At 37.3% G+C, this 21,114-nt stretch overlaps 1 protein-coding gene across 3 annotated transcripts in view; it reads left to right on the top strand.

The window, feature by feature from the left end:
- LOC111147041 (SAM domain-containing protein SAMSN-1) overlaps positions 1-21,114 on the top strand; it is a 152,910-nt gene that overhangs the window by 123,652 nt on the left and 8,144 nt on the right. For all 3 annotated transcript variants that reach the window (XM_022502914.1, XM_022502896.1, XM_022502906.1), the window contains 6 exons: positions 544-615; positions 4,638-4,787; positions 9,219-9,348; positions 11,936-12,087; positions 15,156-15,362; positions 17,274-17,424. In XM_022502914.1, the coding sequence (XP_022358622.1) occupies positions 544-615; positions 4,638-4,787; positions 9,219-9,348; positions 11,936-12,087; positions 15,156-15,362; positions 17,274-17,424 (862 nt within the window). The remainder of the gene's footprint in view (positions 1-543; positions 616-4,637; positions 4,788-9,218; positions 9,349-11,935; positions 12,088-15,155; positions 15,363-17,273; positions 17,425-21,114) is intronic.

Raw genomic sequence — 21,114 nt, 5'->3', positions numbered from 1 at the left:
GGCTTAGCTTAGAATTCATAGATTCTTCAGCTGCCATTCCCAAGAGCAGACATAACACTATAAATTGAAAATAATTTAATAGATTTTCTTCAAGGTTCTAAACACTATAACATAAAACTTATGAAGGCATTTTGTCAACTGTAAATATTGTAATGTTAATAATAGTTATACCTTCGGGGCGCCTGGGTGGCTCAGTGGGTTAAGCCGCTACCTTCGGCTCAGGTCATGATCCCAGGTCCTGGGTTCAAGCCCCACATTGGGCTTTCTGCTCAGCAGGGTGCCTGCTTCCTCCTCTCTCTCTGCCTGCCTCTCTGCCTACTTGTGATTTCTCTCTGTCAAATAAATAAATAAATAAATCTTTAAAAAATAATAATAATAGTTATACCTTCAATGCCTTTAGATATTCCAGAGAGAAGAGCTTTTTTAATCCTATATTTGCAAATATACTGATGCTTACGGAGCCATAATCTAATATATTTAGCAATTTTTTCAGTGAAAGTCACAAATCCTAAATGTCCTTTCCTTTCCTTTCCTATTTTATAGCGCAGCAGCAGTTTTGGGAATTTTGATCGTTTTCGGAATAATTCCATTTCAAAACCAGATGATTCAACTGAGGTTAGTATTTTATTACAATTTTATGAATGTTATGCAAGCACATTAGGAAAATTTATGAAGTCAATATCACTTTTGCAAAATACCGTAAGAAAAGTATATTTAAAAATCACAGTCTTGCCTATATTTTTGTAATAAAGGAACAAAGAACTACTTAGTACCTAGTTACCATGGTGGGTATTAAAAGTAAAAAGCTCTCTAAGAAGCCTAACACTAGGAAAAGCAGAACATGAACTTAAGAAGAGAGTTAAGATTTAAAGGAACACAAATAACCCCAAATTTTCTGAGCAGTTCTACCATAAATATATATATTAAATTTTATGTAAATGGTAATTGCATTAATTTAATTTAATGATTAAATGGCTTAGTTGTAAATTTGTCAAGGACAGCATATGTCGCTCAATTGCACTCGAACTTCTGCAATATGCATTGAAATGCCTCATAGGTGACTATTACACCCACGTTTGCAAACCAGGAACACTTCAAATGTAGCTTAAGGAAAGCTTCCCATAAAATGAAGTCTATATAAAAATAATGGTAATAATAATAGTATCTACATTTAATTGAACACTTACCATGATACAGGAACAACGCTAAAGACTTTACCTACCTCTAATGCAGGAACTATTAGTATTATTATTTTACCAATGAAGAAATAAAATTACTTCTAAATCACACAGTTAATAAATGACAAAGGCAGAACTCAACATCTTGTCTAACTCCAAGTTTGCATTTCTGTTACACTATCTCACAAACCACAGGCCAACTGTGATGTGATTAATGAAAGGTTTGACACCTGATCAAATAGTAGGGAGGAGGGATATATATATACACACACATATATATATGTGTGTGTGTGTGTGTGTGTGTGTGTATATATATATAGACAAAATTAAAACTACGTGTTTATCATTGAACCTGATTCAGCAACTCCACATGTGATACATTTTAGACCAATAGGTTTTAGATCTCATGTATTTCTTAATTATTCATTCTCATTATTATATGTTTTATTTTTTATAAAAAATTTTTCCTGGTATAATTTCTCAATATACTTTTCAGATTCCTGTGTGTATATACCTATAATATTTTTAAATATTGGTATTTCAGTAATGGCTATTCTAAACAAAAGAAATGAAAACAAAATGACATCTAGTATTACTTTACAAATACATCCATTAGTACACTTACATGCGTGTGTGTATAATACATCCCCTTTTATACATATGCATGTTATTTATATCCCCTTTTATCCATCTACATATTTATATACACATGCTTAAACTTGTAAATAGCTATATAGTCTATCCACATTTGTTTAGTTTTAAATAAGATAATATATGTATATAAATAGTGAGAAACCCTATATAATTTTCAATTAACATGTTACATAAATCTTTACCTTTCCATAATCACATATAGACTGTAGATTCTACACAGTAGAATCTGTTATTTAGTTTATAATTCAGGGTTAACCTGTAAAAGTAGCTCAGGTTCACTCAGGTTCATTTATTAGTAATGGTGGCTTAGTAATTTGTGAAAGAATTTAACAAACCTGAAAATGTAGTTCACACGTTTTTTGCAATGCATCATTCATTCATTCAACTAGTATTTCTTGAGGACCTACTCTATGACAGGATTTCCATTAGGTACTCAGAAATTACTGTTGTAATAATTGATGAAAATCCCTACTTCATGAAGCCGAGAGTATAGAGGGAGAGACAGATTATGAAAGAGAACAGCATAGAAAAATGTGAAAGTTGAAAATATGCTGAGGTAGTTTCTTTGAAATGTCTGTAAAAAATGATAGAGAAACTTAAAATTTAAAATATTTGTGATACTGGGGGGCCTGGGTGGCTCAGTTGGTTAAGCCTCTGCCTTTGGCTCAGGTTATGATCCCAGAGACCTGGGATCCATTCCCTCATTGGGCACCTTGCTCAGTGGGGAGCCTGCTTCTCCCTCTCCCTCTACATGCCCACCCACCACCCCCCACCTTGTTCTCTCTGTCTCTGTCAAATAAATAAATAAAAATCTTTTAAAAAATATCTGTGATACTTTTTTGAAGCTTAGGCAATGGTAATTTAACACAGATAATAATAAAATAATACACTTTCTTTTGGGGGGGTTAGTTTATAATTTTACAGGGAAGATAGAGCTTAAATAGAAAGAATAGAGAAGAAAAAAGCTAACTTTAAAAATTTAAAGGGTTTCCAAGTTATATTTTATTCAGGGCTTTTGTTAAGCAAAGAATCTTTGCCTTTTATAACCTTAAATGTAGAAATGAATAAAGTTCAATGAGGACTTCAATCAGCTGTCCATTCATATTTATCACAGGCAATTTGGGGTAAGATATGAAGTAAAAAATAATATTGATTAATAATTTTGTTAACTAGGGGCACCTGGGTGGGTCGGTGGTTTAAAGCCTCTGCCTTCAGCTCAGGTCATGATCTCAGGGTCCTGGGATCGAGTCCCACATCGGCTCTCTGCTTGGCGGAGAGCCCGCTTCCTCCTCTATCTCTCTCTCTGCCTGCCTCTCTGCCTACTTGTGATCTCTCTCTGTGAAATAAATAAATAAAATTTAAAAAAAAATAATTTTGTTAACTATGTGGTTAAACCTTCATATTAAAATATTCAAGGAGAGCCTGGGTGGTTCGGTCAGTTAAGCGTCTGACTTGACTTCGACTCATGTCACGATCTCAGGTTTGTGAGGTTGAGCCCATGCTGGGCCTATGGGGAGTCTGCTTGAGACTCTCCTCCCCTCCCCCCCCATGCATGCTCTCTTTCTCTAAAATAAATAAGTAAATCTTTAATATAACAACAATAAAAATAAACTATTCAAGTTAACTAAATAGAAGTTTCCCCTAATTTTTTTTTTTAATATTCAGGAAATGTCTCTCTGTCCATCCATCAAGAATGGTGGGCAATGCTAGACTAGATGACCCTTAAAAGTCCTTTCTTAAAATCTAAGATATTAAGGATATAGAACCCAAGTAAGTCCTTTAAGAAAAAGAATCACTCCAAATTTCTATATGAGAAGTTTTGCTTATTCAAAAAATATCAAGTGTCAATGATATTCCTGGAAGTGTTCTAGACATGCAGGATAAATAAAAAATATAAAATCTCTAAGCTCATGGAGCATAATTTATCGTGGGAGATGCAGGCAATAATCAACCAAACAAACAAACTTTGTATCAGGTAATGTTAAATACTTAGAATATATTACATGTGAATTACATGCTCATTTCTATACTAATGGCTAGACCATGTTCATAATTACTGTTGCTTGAGAATGTGGGAAATATGCATGGGATACTCACCTGCAAGAAGAAAACATTGCACTTCCTCAATGGATTTACTTAACTCCAAAACTTTTTAAAAAATGACCATTTCAATTTATATAAGAATCAAGAGGATATTTTAATGCCCCTTCAGCATGAATACATACTATAGCCTTTCTAAAGCCCCCAATAAAATATCTCCCATCTATGTAGACTTACTCACTCATTATGCTTATGATTTAATTCTATTTTGCCCATCTCAAAAATGGGGAAAACTGGGGTGCCTGAGTGGCTCAGATGGTTAAGCGTCTGCCTTCAGCTCAGGTCATGATCCTAGAGTCATGGGGTGGACTCACTTTGGGCTCCCTGCTCAGTGGGGAGCCTGCTTCTTCTCTCTCTCCAGCACTGTCTCTCTCTCTAATTAATAAATAAAATCTTTTTTTTTTTAAGTGGGAAAAGTGGCTCCACTGTACAGCTATTTAAAGAATAACTAAAATTCTTTTAAAAATTTTTAGATGTGAAGCTCAGGTCCTTCAACATCACAAGTTTTATTTTCTGAGTTTGTAACACATGGCACCAGGCTTGGACAACATTAAAAATATGTATTCTATCCATATTGAAGTTTGGAGGCTGCTATACACAATACATAGGAAGCCCACAAATTCGGAATCTTCACTTTAATAATGTTTTCAGAACAATGATTTTTATTGCTTTATTATTCTGTCTTTTGTTAACAATTCTAATTAGGTATATGAAGGGGAACCCATAAATGAAAGTGGAGAACAAAATAAAACTTCGAATAATGGAGGAGGATTAGGGAAAAAAATGAGAGTTATTTCCTGGACAATGAAGAAAAAAGTGGGCAAAAAGTACGTCAAAGCCCTTTCTGAGGAAAAGGTAAGTGTACTCTGCCAATCATTTGTATTTTTCTATTAACTTTTTTCTTAAAATAGCCAACAGATTCTTCTAGACATAGAATTACTCGGTCCTTTAGGAAGGACTTCAACGTCTATTTTTTCCCTTAATAATTGTGCCCAGGAACTAGATAGGAAAAAAAAAGCATTATTACTCCTATGTTAATAGAGGAAATGGAGGCTCAGAAAGATCACACATGTAGTATGTGGAGAATGCTATGTCATATGTTGTAACAAACATCAGTACCTCATTTCTTTTTATTGCCAAATAATATTCCATTTTATATATAAACTATATTTTATTTTTCCTTTCATCAGTTGATAGATATTTGAGTTGTTTGCACTTTCTGGCTATTGTAAATAATGCTGCTATAAATATTTAGGAGTTTTTGTGTGGAAATACTCTTGTTTCTCTCTGGTATATGGTAACTATCTGATGTTCTGAGAACTTGGCAACCTGCTTCCCAAAGCAGTTGTATCATTTTACATTCCCACTAGCAACGTGTGAGGGTTCCAATTTCTCCACATGCTTGCCAACACTTGTTACTGTCTTTTTGATGCTAGCCTTCCTATTACTAGTGGTTGTGAAGTAGAATTTCGATGTGGCTTTGATTTACACTTCCCTAATGACTAATGATGTTGAGAATCTTGTTGTGTTCTTATGAACCATTTGTATATCTTCTTTAAAGAAATGTTTACTCGGGGGGACCTGAGTAGCTAAGGTCATGATCCCAGGGTCCTGGGATAGAGCCCTGTATCAAGCTCCCTATTCAGCAGGGGAGCCTGCTTCTCTCTCTCCCTCTGCCTCCAGCTCTCCGTGCTTGTGCTTGCACTCTCTCTGTCTGTCATATAAATAAATAAAATTTTTAAAAAATATTTACTCAAGCCTTTTGCCCATTTTTTAATTGGGTTATTTGGGGTTTTTTTTATTGACTTTTAAGCTTTTTAAAAATATATACTGGATGCAAGTACCTTATCAGATATATGATTTGCAATATGATATATTTTCTCCCATTCTGTGGATTATATTTTCACTTTTTTGATGGTATCATTTGCAGCACAGATGTTTATAATTTGATGCAGCCTGATTTATCTATATTTTGTCATTTGAGCTTTTAATATTATAGTTTAAAAACTATTGTTTAATCTCAGTTCACAAAGATTTACTCCTGTGTTTTTATTCTAAGAGTTCACAGTTGTAGCTCTTAAATTTTGGTGTATGATCTACTAATTTTTCTATGGAGTGTAATAGGAGTCCCTCTTCATTCTTTCAAATATGGATATCAAGTTGTCATAAAAGTTGTTAAAAGGTCAATTATTTTACTATTGTCTTTTCTTGGCACCCTTGCTGAAAATCAATTAATAATAAATACATGGTCACAATTATATGGGTCATAAATACATGGGTTTATTTCTGACTCTCAATTCTGCTACATTGATCTGTAAGTCTTAGTCTATTCACTTTTTAACCCACTAGGACTTCCATCCCCAATAACTCATTAAAACAGGAGTCATAATTGGTATTAACCTCTGTGTTGCTGAATTTACTGGTCGCTTTTCTTACTTCTTACATTACTTTTCAACGTATTTGACACAAGTGATTATTTCAATACATTTGAAACATTCTTTCTTGGTTTCTTTAACAGGCATTCTTCTGGCTTTCTTCCTCAGAGTTTCCTTTCTTGGCTTTGCCTTCTTTCTTGTCTCTAAATATTGAGTCCTTCCAAGGCTTATTCCTAGATGCTCTACTCAGTCTACTCTTCCCCTCAGTGATCTCATCTAGTCTCATCACTTTGTTTTTTGCAATTACATCTCTAGCTATGATATCTTATCCGTTGTACTTGAACAACCAGTTGTGTATTCATTATCATCACTTATATGTACAATAGTTATCTGGGACCCAGTATATCCCAAACTGAATTATTAATTCTCTATGCTCTACCAAAAACACATGTTTCTTGTCTAGTCTTCCCAGTAGCGATAGATAACAATTGCCATAACTCTAGATGCAAGGAAGGAAAAAAGAGAAGAGAAAAGGAAAGAATAGAACAGAGAAGTAAAGGAAAGAAAAGAAGGATGATAGGAAGGAAGGAAGTAAAGAAAGAGGAAAGCCTAAGAATCATTCCAAATTGCTTTTTTTCTCTCACTTTTCACACCAATTCATCAGCATATTCTATTGGCTCAAACTCCAAAATCTTATCTAAAACCCACAATTTCTCTATGTAAACTATTCCTACTTTTAGATCAATCAACCAACCAACCAAAAACAACTTCTCTTGCCTAGACTGCCATAATAACCACCTAATTGGTCATCTTTCTTCCACCCTTTCCTCCATAAAAGCCATTCTCCACAAAGAAGCTGGAAAGATCTTAAGTGGAATTTCAGAACACATCATGCCCCTTGCTTAAAGTTTTACAATGCCTTCACAATGCCTTCACTTACTACAGTATGTTCATTCCAGTCCTTTGAGAAACAGATCCTAAGAAAGCAAAGGACACACCAAAGATTATTGGGGAAAATTAACATGAAGGATAGATAAAGAACTGGATAGGGAAAGCCTTCTGACAACAGTGCAAGTTTGACACCTGGGAAAGAAGAAAGCTTTAGCCAGATTGGCAGATAGTCCTTGAACCAAAGTTTTCCATTAGAGGAACCCTATATCCCACCAGAATGGACTCAAATGGTGCCCTCACTGTTTCAGTCATTGGCAGAGAGCATGGCTTCTATGCACAGTGGTGGATTTAGTAGCTGGGGCTGTCTGTAAAGAAGGGTCTCACAGCAAAATATCTGAGTGACACATTCCATGACCACCACACATGGTCTATAAAGCTCTTACTGATCCGGCTCCATTCTACTCTGAGCTTATTTTTTCTTTCTTTCTTTCTTTCTTTCTTTCTTTCTTTCTTTCTTTCTTTCTTTTTTTAAGATTTTATTTATTTATTTGACAGAGAGAGAGAGAGAGAGAGAACAAGCAGGGGGAGCAGCAAAGGGAGAAGCAGGCTCCCTGATATGGGGCTTGATGCCAGGACCCCAGGATCATGACCCAAGCTGAAGGCAGATGCTTAACCGACTGAGCCACCCAAGCACCCCTCTGAGCTCATTTTATGACACTCTCTTTGATCTCATTCAGCTCCAGCTACCTTGACTTGGTCTTTCCACTCATAAGCCAAGCTAATTCTGAGTTATTTTGTTCTTGCTATTCCTTTTGCTTGGAAAACTGCCTCCAGTTCTTCATAAAAGTTACATCTTAAGGTCAGAATTCAGAGTCAAGAATTCAGAGCATATATTACCCTATAGCGAAGGTCTTTGGAGGCTACTCCATCGAAATCAGCTAACCTTCCCCCCACCCTAATCCTAGCAGCTAATCCTCTCACATCGCTCAGTTTTATCTCCTTCATAGCACTTGTTCCCTGAAATTTCCTTTTGCGTTTGTTTACACACACATCTCCAAACACTAACACACACACACACACAAACCCTAACACACTAAAATGTTTATCTTATTAGAGCAGGGACCCTGTGATCTTGTTTACCAAGGTATCCCCAGTTCCCAAAACAGTGTCAGGTACTTAGAAGGTGTTCTCTAAACTTGTGTTGAATGACTGAGCAAATGAATAAAGGAATGGATAAAAGGAGAGAATCAAACTGAGTATATATCATGTATGTATTCTGAAGTTTTATTAATGTTTAGAAATGCTCATAAATGAGGAATATTGAATTACATTTTGGTGAATATTAAGGAATTTATAGGTTTTGTCCAAACTATCTAAATATGGAAGACATTTGAGATGTTTTCAAGCAGATGTAATTTGTTTTGAAATTGTCTATCTTTCCTAATCTTATGCAGGATTTGCTTTTCACTTGACTAGGTGTGCAAGCTTGGTATGAGATTTGTAAAGCTTCTTAGATAAGCTTTGCTTTAGAATTGCAAAATGTGCATGTTTTATTCATATCTAGTGATCTGGTAAGGTGCAAATAACTGACATGAAAGAACGATGCAGAATTTAAACTTGTAAAATATCAGATCTCAAAGGATTAGTAATGGTGGTAAATAGATGATAAGGAGAACATGAAGAAATAAAAGTGCTTTAACAGATAAAGCATAGATATTAATAAATCTAACACTTTTGATTAAGCACTATCAATATGATATTCATCCTAACTTATAAAGTGAATTATGATGATTTCATTTGAATTCCATAATGTGGAGTGTTTCATCTAAAAAATTTTTCCAAGTATAACATGTTTTGCTAGAAATTGAACTAAAGATTAATGACTCTCATATTTTATGCTGATGGATTCCTAAGTATTTTATTGCTAAAATATGTCTTGTTTGTTAAATCAATGCACACAGTGAGTATCTCCATGGAAATCAGTTCTCTGCACTTAACCTCTGATATGTTTTTTTTGAAGGATGAGGAGGATGGAGAGACTACCCTCCCGTATCGGAACAGTGACCCAGTGATTGGATCTCACACAGAGAAGGTCTCCCTCAAAGCCAGTGACTCCATGGATAGTCTCTACAGTGGGCAGAGTTCATCAAGTAAGCCTACAGAATAAGGGACGAAACTGTAACTGGGAGGACTGAGTTAAGTTAATTAAAAACAGCAGATTTTAACTACAGAGAACAAACTGATGGTTACCAGAGGGAAGGTGGGTGGGGAGATGGGTGACATCGGTGATGGGGATTAAAGAGTGCACTTACCATGATCAGCACCGTGTAATGCACTGAAGGGTTGAATCACTATACTGAACACTTGAACCTGACATAACACTATATGTTAGTAATACCAGAATTAACATTTTAAAAACAATTAAAAAAGAAAAAAGAAACAAATTCAAATGAAAACCAACAACAACAGATTTGCTTCTTTGGGGCTTTCAAATTAGCAAAAAGTTTCCAGATACTTGATAAGAAAAATAGTGAAAATGTAGGATTGCGGAATCCGTAGAGTTGCTGTTGTTTAAAATGATACACAATATATTTGATAGAATTATGTATTATTTTGAAACTTCTAACACTGTAGTTGGCAGGGATCTTGGGGATATGCCTCAAAAAAATCATCTTGGGAGACGAAATCTGCATCCCTAAAATAAAATTGTTTGCTTAGGAGAACTAGCATTATCTTGAGTCAAAATCTTAAATGACTTGACATATTCAGATAAATGAAATCCTGTTCTCTGTCTCTTGTTCCGCCCATCCCTTCCTCCTTCCTTTCCTTTTCTCGTTATTCCTCCTTTTTTTCTCCTTCTTCTTTCTTCCTTCCTTCTCCTCTTTTTCCTTCTTTCTTCCCTCCTCCTTTCCTTTGTTTCTTTCTTCTCTTTCTTTTTTTCTCTCTCCTGTCCCCTCTCACTTTTTTCCTTCCTTTCTGTTCCCTTTTGCCTGAAGTATTCTGAAAAGAGAGAGACATATGCATCACTTCTCACATTCACTTTTTAGGTGTCCATCTAGTATGAGTGAGTAAAGAATGAAATACTGTGTAAATACTAAATAGAAGGAATATGGCCAGTTAGGTGACAGGAAGGAAGCAGCATGTGTTCAACAAGGATTTTCTAAAACCATTGTTTCTAAGAAGGAAGTAATTCAGGGTTTTTTGTTGTTGTTGTTGTTTGTTTTTTGTTTGTTTGTTTTTAGTAATTCAGATTTTAGTCACATATCCTGCTATCTGGAAGAAACTACTGATACCGCAGGGGGCCTTTTAACTTTTTTATGTGTACACTGTTATTCATTCCTCTGATCTTTTCAGGGCTTTTAAATGTTTTCTTTTTTTGCAAGGTTTATTTGCCATTTCCTTTTTAATCAACTGCTTCTGTTACTTGAAGATAGATCGCAAATACCAGATGTTTCAGATATCCTGAATTTTATTCCTACTTTTCCTATTGGCTGAAGAAGAGTTATTTTGTGAAGAAAGGAGAAAAAAAACTAATGTAGAAACATTTGAAGGATATATTTTTGCATGTGTGAAATTCAGATTTCATTAGTATTCACTTCTGCTGGAAGTTTTAAAATTCTAAATTGTAATGCTGAATGTGGGTAGAATTTTATTAACTGGGATGTACCATGAAAAGCCAGGGCCAGGGGTGGCCATGGAAAGAAGGTGTAAGGAGATGGTGGCCCACTTATCTGTTGTCATATACAACTTAGTTTTTGCGATTACATGCAACTCACCCTTTCTTACAATGGTTCATATTCAATATGTTAAGGTTCTTTACCTTATCTCCATAATTATTTGATTAAATAGTAGAGAAACCAGGGCTGTTTCATCATTGGACAGAGCACTGAGAGGCCTCACTGAAGAAGAAAGTGGAAGTAGTGGAGAGTGGTGAGAGTGGTGGAGAAACTGAGAGCTACTTCCACTGGAAGCCATTCTTACCACCCCCGACCCCGCCTCTCGCAGGCAGCAAAAAATGGAATCTCTTCTTTCTCTCCCTTGAGGTTCAAACTCAGGAGGAAAAGGACCAGAGAACAAGGATTCAGAGTAATTTAAAAAGCCCAGTTTAGAAAGTTTAGAACCACAAGGAAGGACAGACACGGGAACACACTTTCTCTTTGCTTCAAATTCACACAAGCAGAAGTGCTACCTTTTATGCATAGAGATGTTACTTCAAAATGGCTTTTGGTACATAATAGGATGTTTGGGAGAGCACTCTAGCTACATTGTGATAAGAATAGGGAACCCTGTAGTCTGATGCTTTGACCATTTGTGATCCGTAGTACATAAGGATCAAACTGTTGCTATAGGTTTTTGTCTTTGTTTACAGGTACAAAATTAATTGTCTGGCCTGCACAAGGAGTTAAGTCTGTATTGTTTGTCTCTTTAGCAAGTAGCAAAACACTTTGCTATTGGGTCAGATCACAGAGACCAAAGTGAGAAGGTGTTTGGGTTAGTGGTTGAGGAAAGAATGGTCAGATTGGCTCAAGAAAGTACAGAAATGGCTCAGAGGACAAAGGCCACTGATGGAGAGTGACTGGGAGTCAGAAAAAAATAGGAATCCATCATTTAGAGCTCCCTCAAAAGGTTGGCGTCCAGTGCTTCAGCATGATCCCCCCCTTAGCTCTATCCAGATGGTGGTTCAGAATGTTACGAACCTTCAGTGAGAACTGTTAACCTCTGCTTTGCTTTCATCAGGTGGAATAACAAGCTGTTCAGACGGTACGAGTAACCGGGATAGCTTTCGACTTGATGATGATGGCCCCTACTCTGGACCATTCTGTGGCCGAGCCAGAGTACATACTGATTTTACACCAAGCCCCTATGACACTGACTCCCTCAAAATCAAGGTGTGTGCACGTCATAGCTGCATTCTGCCTGGTTTGTCTAGCACTGGTTGTATGGTCTGTGTCAGGAAGTACAAGCAGTGGGAACGGGGGCGGGGGGGGGGCGGTGAGTGTGTTCTCCCCAGCACTAGAACGCAGGAATGGGTTACTGTGGCAAGAATATGAACAAAACAAAACACTCGAGGTGGGCTAGGGGAATTGGTCTGTTGAGGCTATAGCATAAGTTGCTGTTATGTAGATAATGCAGATTCTGAGCCTGTCTGGGGAGAAGAAATTGTCTACATTTTTCTGAAAACCAGAAGCCTCACAGGTTACTGGAGGTGCCTAGCTCTGCCTGCTACTTCCTGGATTAGAAGGAGAAAGAGAAAAGATGGCGCTATCAGGCAAGAACCCCTCACAGCAACTCCCTTGGGAACCAGCCTTGGCTGGGCAACTTCAGTACTTAAGTTGGGGGCTATGAATAACCAGACATCTTTCTCCCAGTGATATTCCCTCCTGAATTCCCTCTTCTTACCTCTGATTCTCTATATTCGTTTTCTACTGCCATGTAACAAATTTCCACAAACTCAGGGACTTTATACAACACAAATGCATTACCTCACAGTTCTATAGGTCAAACATTTAGTCATGGCCCAACTGCATTCCCTGCTTAAGGTCTCACGGGGCTAAAATCAAGGTGACAGCTGGGGCTGTAATCTTACCTGGGGCTCAGGGTCCTCTTCCAAACTCACAACTATTGGCAGAATTCAGTTGCTTGTAGTTGTAGGACGGAGGCTCCTGCTTTCTTGCTGGATGTTGCCTGGGAGACATTCTCGGACCCTGGAGGTTGCCAGCCATGGTCCTCTCTACAACATGGCAGCCTGAAGGAGAAAAGTTCACTCATGTTTCAAATCTCTTTATTTTTAAGAGCTCCTACCTAATAAAGTCAGAAACACCCAGATAACCTCCCTCTTAATTACAAAATTAACTAATTTGGGACATTAATTATATCTGCACAGTCCCTTGTGTCATATAGTACAACATAATAGTGGGTGTGAAATCCATTGTTTTCATGGTCCTACTCACACAAGAGGGGAGGTGCTGTTGCAATCATATAACTAGAAGGTTTTGGTGCTGAAGTATTTTATACATGTTAAATTATTCCTTTTAGTAACACAAACTGGTATAGCTAAAAGGACAGAAATTATGACTTTTCTCTACTATCATCACCAAGCCAGTGTTAACCAGCAATTATGACAAGTTATGAAGTATTGATGTTATTATTTAACATTCAAGACACTCTGCTCTTCTCTTTATCCCTTCTTTTGTAACAAATCAGACTAAGCTCAGCGGGAGAATGAGGAAAACGTTATTTCCCATAGTTAGCTCCTTAGTCATTTCTATGAATGCTTTGAAATTTAAGTTTAAGTCTTGGGGAAGGAATATTTGCAGCCTAGTAGCCACTGTTGGGGGAGGGTGTAGAAGGGAATAAATTGAATACATTTAGGCTCGGGAAAGCTTTTCGCCTTTCCTATAATACCATGTCAGTGCCCCACCGCTTGTGGTGTCTAAGGTGATATTTGTAGAGCTCTTATAGGACACAATAAGAATCCCACAGTTACCACTGGGGATTGAATGCCATTGTTTATATCAAAGGTCTTATCCGCAATGAAACTGGGTCTTCGCTGGTGACTGTGGGCTTTCCTGGAATGTATACTTTTTTAAAAGTTTAGAGGATAATAGGAAGGATGCAGCAGAGAGCTCCCATGCTTAGAAACTTCCCCTAGAGCTTCTGGGGATTTTCTAGGTCTGCTTAGCTGATCCCACCTAGCCCAGATTCAACTCTCCGCAGTTAAAGGCAGGAAGAACTAGACGAATAGCTTATAGGGTCAGACAGGCAGATGATCATAAATCAGAAAGATCAGATCTTTTAATCACACTGAATCCTACTATTAAAAATACATTGTGTGTTTTAGATGGAAGAATACACATTCGTAGAAAGTGAGGAAAAAACATTTTTAGTAGCCGACTTAATGTTTTGTTTATTTGAGTGTAGTCCCCTGAAAAGGCAACAATATCAGAACCTATAATGTCCTCTCTGGGGTAGAAATTATAAGTCTCAAAGGAAGAAATATGACTTCTAAATGGAGGCACTATTATTTGGGTAGAAATCAATTTTCTTTACAAAGAAGTACCATGGGGGTTTTCTACTCTTGCTAGTAACTGGCAGCCTGTAGCCAATTAGAGTCTTAGATGTGAATAAAGAAAAAGACCAACTGGTTTGTCCATCCTAATGTGCTTCTTTCATCCTATGACCCAAACACTGTTGTGAAGCTCAGGCTAAGTATTATCTTCTCTAAAATAATTCAGTAGCATAATTTGTCCTTGGTGCACACACACATACTTTTGTTACATATTTAGACGCACAAAGGTCTAATAGTTTCGTTATTTTAGAGGAATGCAATACTTTAGATGGTTTCTTTTTTACTGTAGATAAGTTTTTCAGATGAACTAGAATCATGGACAGAGATAGAGTTCTTTTTCTTTCCCTTCCCCATGTGGGAACCCCTCCAGGAATGATGGCTTGAGCTTTGCTATATATCTATTGCTTTGAGAAGATGAATGAAGAGGGCATCATTTTTTAGTTCAGACAACTGATTGCCAGTTGCTCTGGGAAGTTATTTAATGTTACATTCCTTTTCTATAATATTTAGAATTATAAAGATACCTTGTATATGTACCTAAGTAATGTGTCATGGGCATTAAATGATTCACTATATGCAAAAGTACTTTGTAAATTCCATTGTGCCGTACAAATACAAGTTCATAAATTGATATACCAAAACCATAAAGATGTCATCGAATGCATGTAGGACCTTTTCTTCAAGCTTGTTGAAGTGTTCTTCTTTATTACTAGCAAATAATTCCCTTGAACTTTTAAAGTAAATTTTCTCTTAGATTTATTTCTGCTATCAGTAACTTCCCTTATCATATTCCCTCATTATTCAAATTTCTGTGATTCCATTCTTTCTACTAATTGTCATAGCACCAAAGTTCTCTGAAAACTGATTGGTATATTTCTTTGTCTTTAGAAAGGAGACATCATAGACATTATCTGCAAAACGCCAATGGGGATGTGGACAGGGATGTTGAACAATAAGGTGGGAAACTTCAAATTTATTTATGTGGATGTCATCTCCGAAGAGGAAGCAGCCCCCAAGAAAATAAAGGCACACAGAAAGACTGGAAAGGAAAAACCCAAGACTCTGCAGGAGTTCCTAGAGAAGATTCACCTTCAGGTTAGCAAACCTGTGACCTATTTGATTCTGGTGCTATCTGGGTGGGATAACTAAGGAGAAAGGATCGGTGTTAAAAAATATAGGGCTTACAGCAAAGGAAAATCTGCTTTCCAAGAAGACTTCTTATTTCTCCTTTATTACTTTTATTACACAAGGACAGGTCTTGATATAACCTCCTTTGGACTAAACTCTAATGGTACTTAGCAGTGACAGTAGAGATTAATGTTGAGAAAGTGCTGTGAAAAATGAGAAATACCTAGGAGAATAAGAGGTCCAGAGAAAACATGTAAATGAGAATGATACAGAGAGTATGAGAGTAAAGGTAAAAATCCAGATAATTGAAAGGAAAATATGGAAAGAAAATTACATTTTCTGTAGGGCAAAGATCAAAAGCAAGTCAAGAGAAGATAACTAAATATAATTGTTTCAAAAGCAATTTGTTAGGAAATAGTGGTCATTAAGTCCCCATGATGATTATGTTAAGGAAATTGTGTTGTCTGTATTTATAATCCAATTATTTTCTTGTTATATTAGCAAAATTTTTATGAAATATCTACCTTGTTCAATGGTGTGTACATGCAATTTACCTAGCCTCACTCAATTTACTGTTTCGCAATCCATTTCTAATATTAATGCAGCAGTACTTTGAGAGTTTTCAAAACTCATCAAGGCAATAACCAATTAAACTTTCCTTAATTGTTTCTCCTGAATTACCTAGTTATTCTCCTGTCTGTAGACACATGACCTAGGCCTTCCTATATTACTTTTGGTGCCCCCACCCCAGATGGGGTACTGCTTGGATTAAGTACAAGTTTCAAACCTGCTTCTTCTTTTCGTGTGTTCTGTGACCTATGAGAAAACCAAGGTCTAAGGAAGTGAAATAACTTACTCAAGAACCCATAATCAAATGGTTATGTCAGAATGGGGACTTTGGTTTCTTGGTTCTAATTCAGTGCTCCTAAGAGACATCATTTTTAAAAGAAGTGGTACTTTTTCTTTCTCTCTCTTTCTCACTTAGATTTGGGGGGGGGGTGGTAAAGGGGCTGGCAGTTATTCCTGATTACTTAAAACTAAGGATATTGAAATGATGATCAAGTAAAATGGAAGGAAGTTTTGAGGAAGTTGTAAAGCGTTCAACTTCCCTTTGCATTTTTATTCTGTTAGAGAGAACAGAGGTTACGTAAATAACATACAGACTCAGAAATCAGAAGCCTGTGAATTTTAAATTAATACATATTGATGCAAATGATGGACAAACTATACATGCTGAGAAGAGAAAACTTTAGGGAAAATATTTTTCCCAACCACAGTGCTTTTATAACCACAGTGTTTGATAAAAACTTCTAATTAAATAGAAAGTCTGGAATTCCTTAGGTTTATAAAATGACGTTCACAAATGCTAAGTCTATTGTTCTGTGCCTGTTTCAAATTCATTTTTTAAACTATCCCAAGACGTTAGTGAGGGTAAATTATTTTTGCAAGCCAGCAAACAAGAAAAGATGTAGATTCAGAAATATTACTACAATTACTCTTTTAGAGGCATTTTATTGATAGACATAAGGACACGCTAGCTTTGTCGATTGAGCTATTTGAGAAGTGAAGAAATGCCAAGTGGGATGAATGATTCCGCTCTTTAATTGATCCATGATTTAGCACTACACGGCTTAAGGTAATTATTTCTTCTTTACATTTGTCCTTCCAGAAGGTGACAATTCTCCAACATACTCTTATAAATGCCCTAGAGTTCATATGTGGAGAACTAGTACAGAGTAAAATAAAGTTAAGCAAAAGTTCTGTCGGTGCCTTCGGTGTCCATATGCACTTCTACACTTTCTTTAAACCTAAAGAGAACTCAAAATAAAATATTTGAATCTGACTAGTTTATATTATACATATTTTTCTCCCCTATAGGAATATACCTCAACACTTTTACTCAACGGTTATGAGACCCTAGAAGATTTAAAAGATATAAAAGAGAGTCATCTCATTGAATTAAATATTAAAAACCCAGAAGACAGGATGAGATTACTATCAGCTGCTGAAAATCTCCTTGACGAAGAAAGTAAGTGTGCACCCCTACTTTTCTCCTTAGCTGAAAATCGCTGTTCAATGTAAATAGTAAAATTATTAAAAACAAAGCCCCAGTTTTGTTTACAGAGAATCCTATCAAGCATTCTTTTCCATAAAATAAGTATTTTCTTATTTATTTGGAAACAACAACTCCAGTCAAGTCTATAATTAGGAAGAGGACTTTTTTCCCTTCCTGGACTCAGAAAATGGAGAGACTTTTCTGGGCATCTTATTTAGAGTCTGCGGAGCTATTAATTTATCCACAAGAGGATGTCTGCATTCCCAAAGACTGAGGGAGTTAGAGACAAATATTTAGTGACAGCATGAGCCATTAGTGAGAAATGTCATATGCAACTTTTGTAGAACAGCGCCGAGCATGGCTCTAAGCTAATGAGCCTTCGCACCACACAGGAAAATTCATTTCATTACCATATAGTCACATCTTGTATGTGTTTATAGTATGCTTTCAAAACGTTGTAATAGCTTGCAAAAATATTCAGCACTCACTTTTATTATCTGAGATGGTTCTCTGTATTTGTAAGTATAAACTGAAGATAGAGTAATGCGTGCACATTCACTTACTAACTGGGTTTGTAAAGACAGGATAGCTTTTGGCGCTACCATTGCCCAGTATGAACACTCCTCTCCCTGAATCTGGTCCGGCTTCTGAAACCCTGAGCTCAGGACGTACCAACCTCCTCAAGGAATATTTTGTAAGAAGAAAGAGGGATGTAGTGACTTTTTTTTTTTAAGAATTTATTTATTTATTTGACAGAGAGAGATCACAAGTAGGCAGAGAGGCAGGCAGAGAGAGGAGGAAGCAGGCTCCCCGCTGAGCAGAGAGCCTGATGCAGGATTCGATCCCAGGACCCTGAGATCATGACCTGAGCCGAAGGCAGAGGCTTAACCCATTGAGCCACCCAGGTGCCCCGGGATTTAGGGACTTTTAAAGAAGAAAAAGAACTCAGATCATCTAATCCAGCTTTCTTGTTCAAAAATAATATTACTCATGATCATTAACTACTTTTTTGAACCTGTTCTCTGAGTCAAACTTTGAACCAAGATCTTTACACGTACGATCTTGTTTAATGTGCTCCATGGTTTTGCGAGTTAAGAGAGTACTGTCCCGTGTTTATAATGAGAAATGGAGATATAAGTGACTCGTCCAAGCTCACACACATAGTGAATTGTGGAGAGCCGGGACTGGTGTTTGTGATGCTACTCTACTTTCTACAAATAACAGCCCAGATGGAGAGCAAGGAGGAAAGTTGTATTTAGGACCCAGGCCTCCTGACTGTCTCTCAGTAGGTTTTCCCACATCCAGTCTCAAATGCTCCAAAATGGGCATAGTTACGCAGCACGTGTTTCTGCACTGGCCTTTTATCTAGCAGGAATAAATTTACTTTTTTGGAAACCACATCGCGCTTTATTCTTACTCGCTGTCTTGAGCGTGCATAGAGCTTTGTCCTTTCCAAAGAGCTTTTGCACGTACGGCTAATTTGACACCTGCAGAAGTTACCCCATTTTAGGTCCAGGCGTTCACGGGCGTTCTTTGATGTTGTGAGGAGAGGAGAGGGGGATGAGGTCACAGAGGCAGACAAAGGTCAAGCGTAAGAAGGCAGCCAGTTTCCTCAATAGTACAAGCCAAACAGTCCTGATCTGCGTAAACTGACGTAGCAGAATCTCTGGGGTAAATGAGGCAGTTTCTTTCACATCTTGTCGTTTCAAAATGTGGTTCCGCACTAAGTCATGTCAGGCTGAGAGACAGGCCCTGTAGATTTCCTGGAATTGGTAACGTGCAGTATCACTGTCAACACCCTCCAGAATAATTTGATGTTGAAGTGGAGGGAGGGAAAAGGGTATTTTTCGAGCATTTGTACATACATTGCTTTTCTTCGATAACACCATCTATATAGGGATTTTGTCCATTTCACAGATGAGAAAACATTTCAGAGATGAATTTCAAAGAGTCCAAAAACAGCTAGCTAAGTAGCAGAGCTGAAGTTTTAATCAGAGGCAGTCTGCTATAAAAATCCAAGTTCTTTCTTCCACACATGCAAACTGGCAAATATAGAAAGAACAATGAATATCTGAAAATTGAAGTTTTCTACTGTGCCAGCTTTCTCAGGAGCTTCAGTTCAGTTTTCCATCTCAGAAAGTGGAAGTTCATACGTAAGTGAGAACAGAAACCTTGCAACAACATTACTGCCTGCAAGGTTCAAGACAACTATGGCTGCATTGCAACAGGGCTGGTGGATAGGAAGGGCCAGAGAGTCTGGGTGAGAAAGGTTTTTAGCCATGAAAACAGTGATCAGTCTGGACCCACAGCAGGAAGATCGGTCCAGGGCTGGAGGCTTGGTCCGTGTGTAGTGTCGACTTAATTTCTTCATTCCCCCTCCCTCATCCCCCCTCTCCTTTCTATGTTAGTGAAAAAGTAATGACGTATAGATAACAACATATATGAGAGCTAGGTGCAGTTTGAAAAACCATCTGACCCAAGTGCTTCCTTTGCAAGAAGGGGAAACCAAAACCAGAGTAGCTAAGTAGCATTCTCAAGGTCACAAGTCTAAACCCAGGCTCCCACATCTATTAAAAACACATTCTACTGTACCCTGGAAACAAAACACAGTATCTCCAAAGCGTGATATAAAAAAGTACGAGTCCCCCAAATTATTTCCCTTATAAGACATTGGAAAATGGTATTTGAAGGTCACTAAAAGTTGATCATTTAACAATAGCCCGTAATGTACACATGGACACACACTGAGCCAAATGCTAGGGGATGAAAAATAGAAGAAAATGCCGATGCAACCAGTGTTTCTTGTCAACACGCAGCCCTGAGATTTTTCTTATTTTCATCTTACGGTCTAAAGTAGTATTAGAATATACATGTCAAAAAGATGCATACTGCATGTTAGGCTATCCTGACTGAAAGCTATTTATCTTATATGAAACTGCTTTGCTCAAGAAATAAAGAAGAATGACTTCTATTTGTTGATAAGATGGTGAGTTCTGATGATTCGGCCCCATGCTGCTGCGTGCATGCTTATTTTTATCTATTCTCTACTCTGTGAATCGTATCTCCTACAACCATGCTCAAGATTAAATGCACAACCTTCATGTACCTTGAATGATAAAGACCTTGAATATATGGTTATATAAAACTAAGATATTATTAAAAACAAATGCATGTCACAGTCATGGGTTAAAAATAGTTTTGTGTGTGTGTGTGTGTGTGTGTGTGTGTGTGTGTGTGTGTAAGAATGGAGCATGCAGATTGGCCAGGATTTTATTTATGCATTTGATCTTGATCATTGAAGATAGTTTGGGGAATGTCCATAAATTCCTAGTTTAAAGCTTCGTGCCTCTTAGATTGGGAACTGGAAAGTTTTGCTTTACCAACCCTCCAGTATAAAAATTGAGGAGAGTCTGGGGCGCCTGGGTGGCTCAGTGGGTTAAGCCGCTGCCTTCGGCTCAGGTCATGATCTCAGGGTCCTGGGATCGAGTCCCGCATCGGGCTCTCTGCTCAGCAGGGAGCCTGCTTCTCTCTCTCTGCCTGCCTCTCTGTCTACTTGTGTTCTCTGTCTGTCAAATAAATGAATAAAATCTTAAAAAAAAAAAAAATTGAGGAGAGTGGACACCTGTTTGCCGGGCAAGAGTTAAAACTTTGACATGATGGAGG

Source organism: Enhydra lutris, unplaced genomic scaffold (genome assembly GCF_002288905.1).
Source record: "Enhydra lutris kenyoni isolate GAN:26980312 unplaced genomic scaffold, ASM228890v2 scaffoldscaffold2, whole genome shotgun sequence".
NCBI lineage: Eukaryota > Metazoa > Chordata > Mammalia > Carnivora > Mustelidae > Enhydra > Enhydra lutris.
The sequence above is the reverse complement of the archived record's forward strand: the minus strand, read 5'-3'. Positions and strand labels throughout refer to the sequence as shown.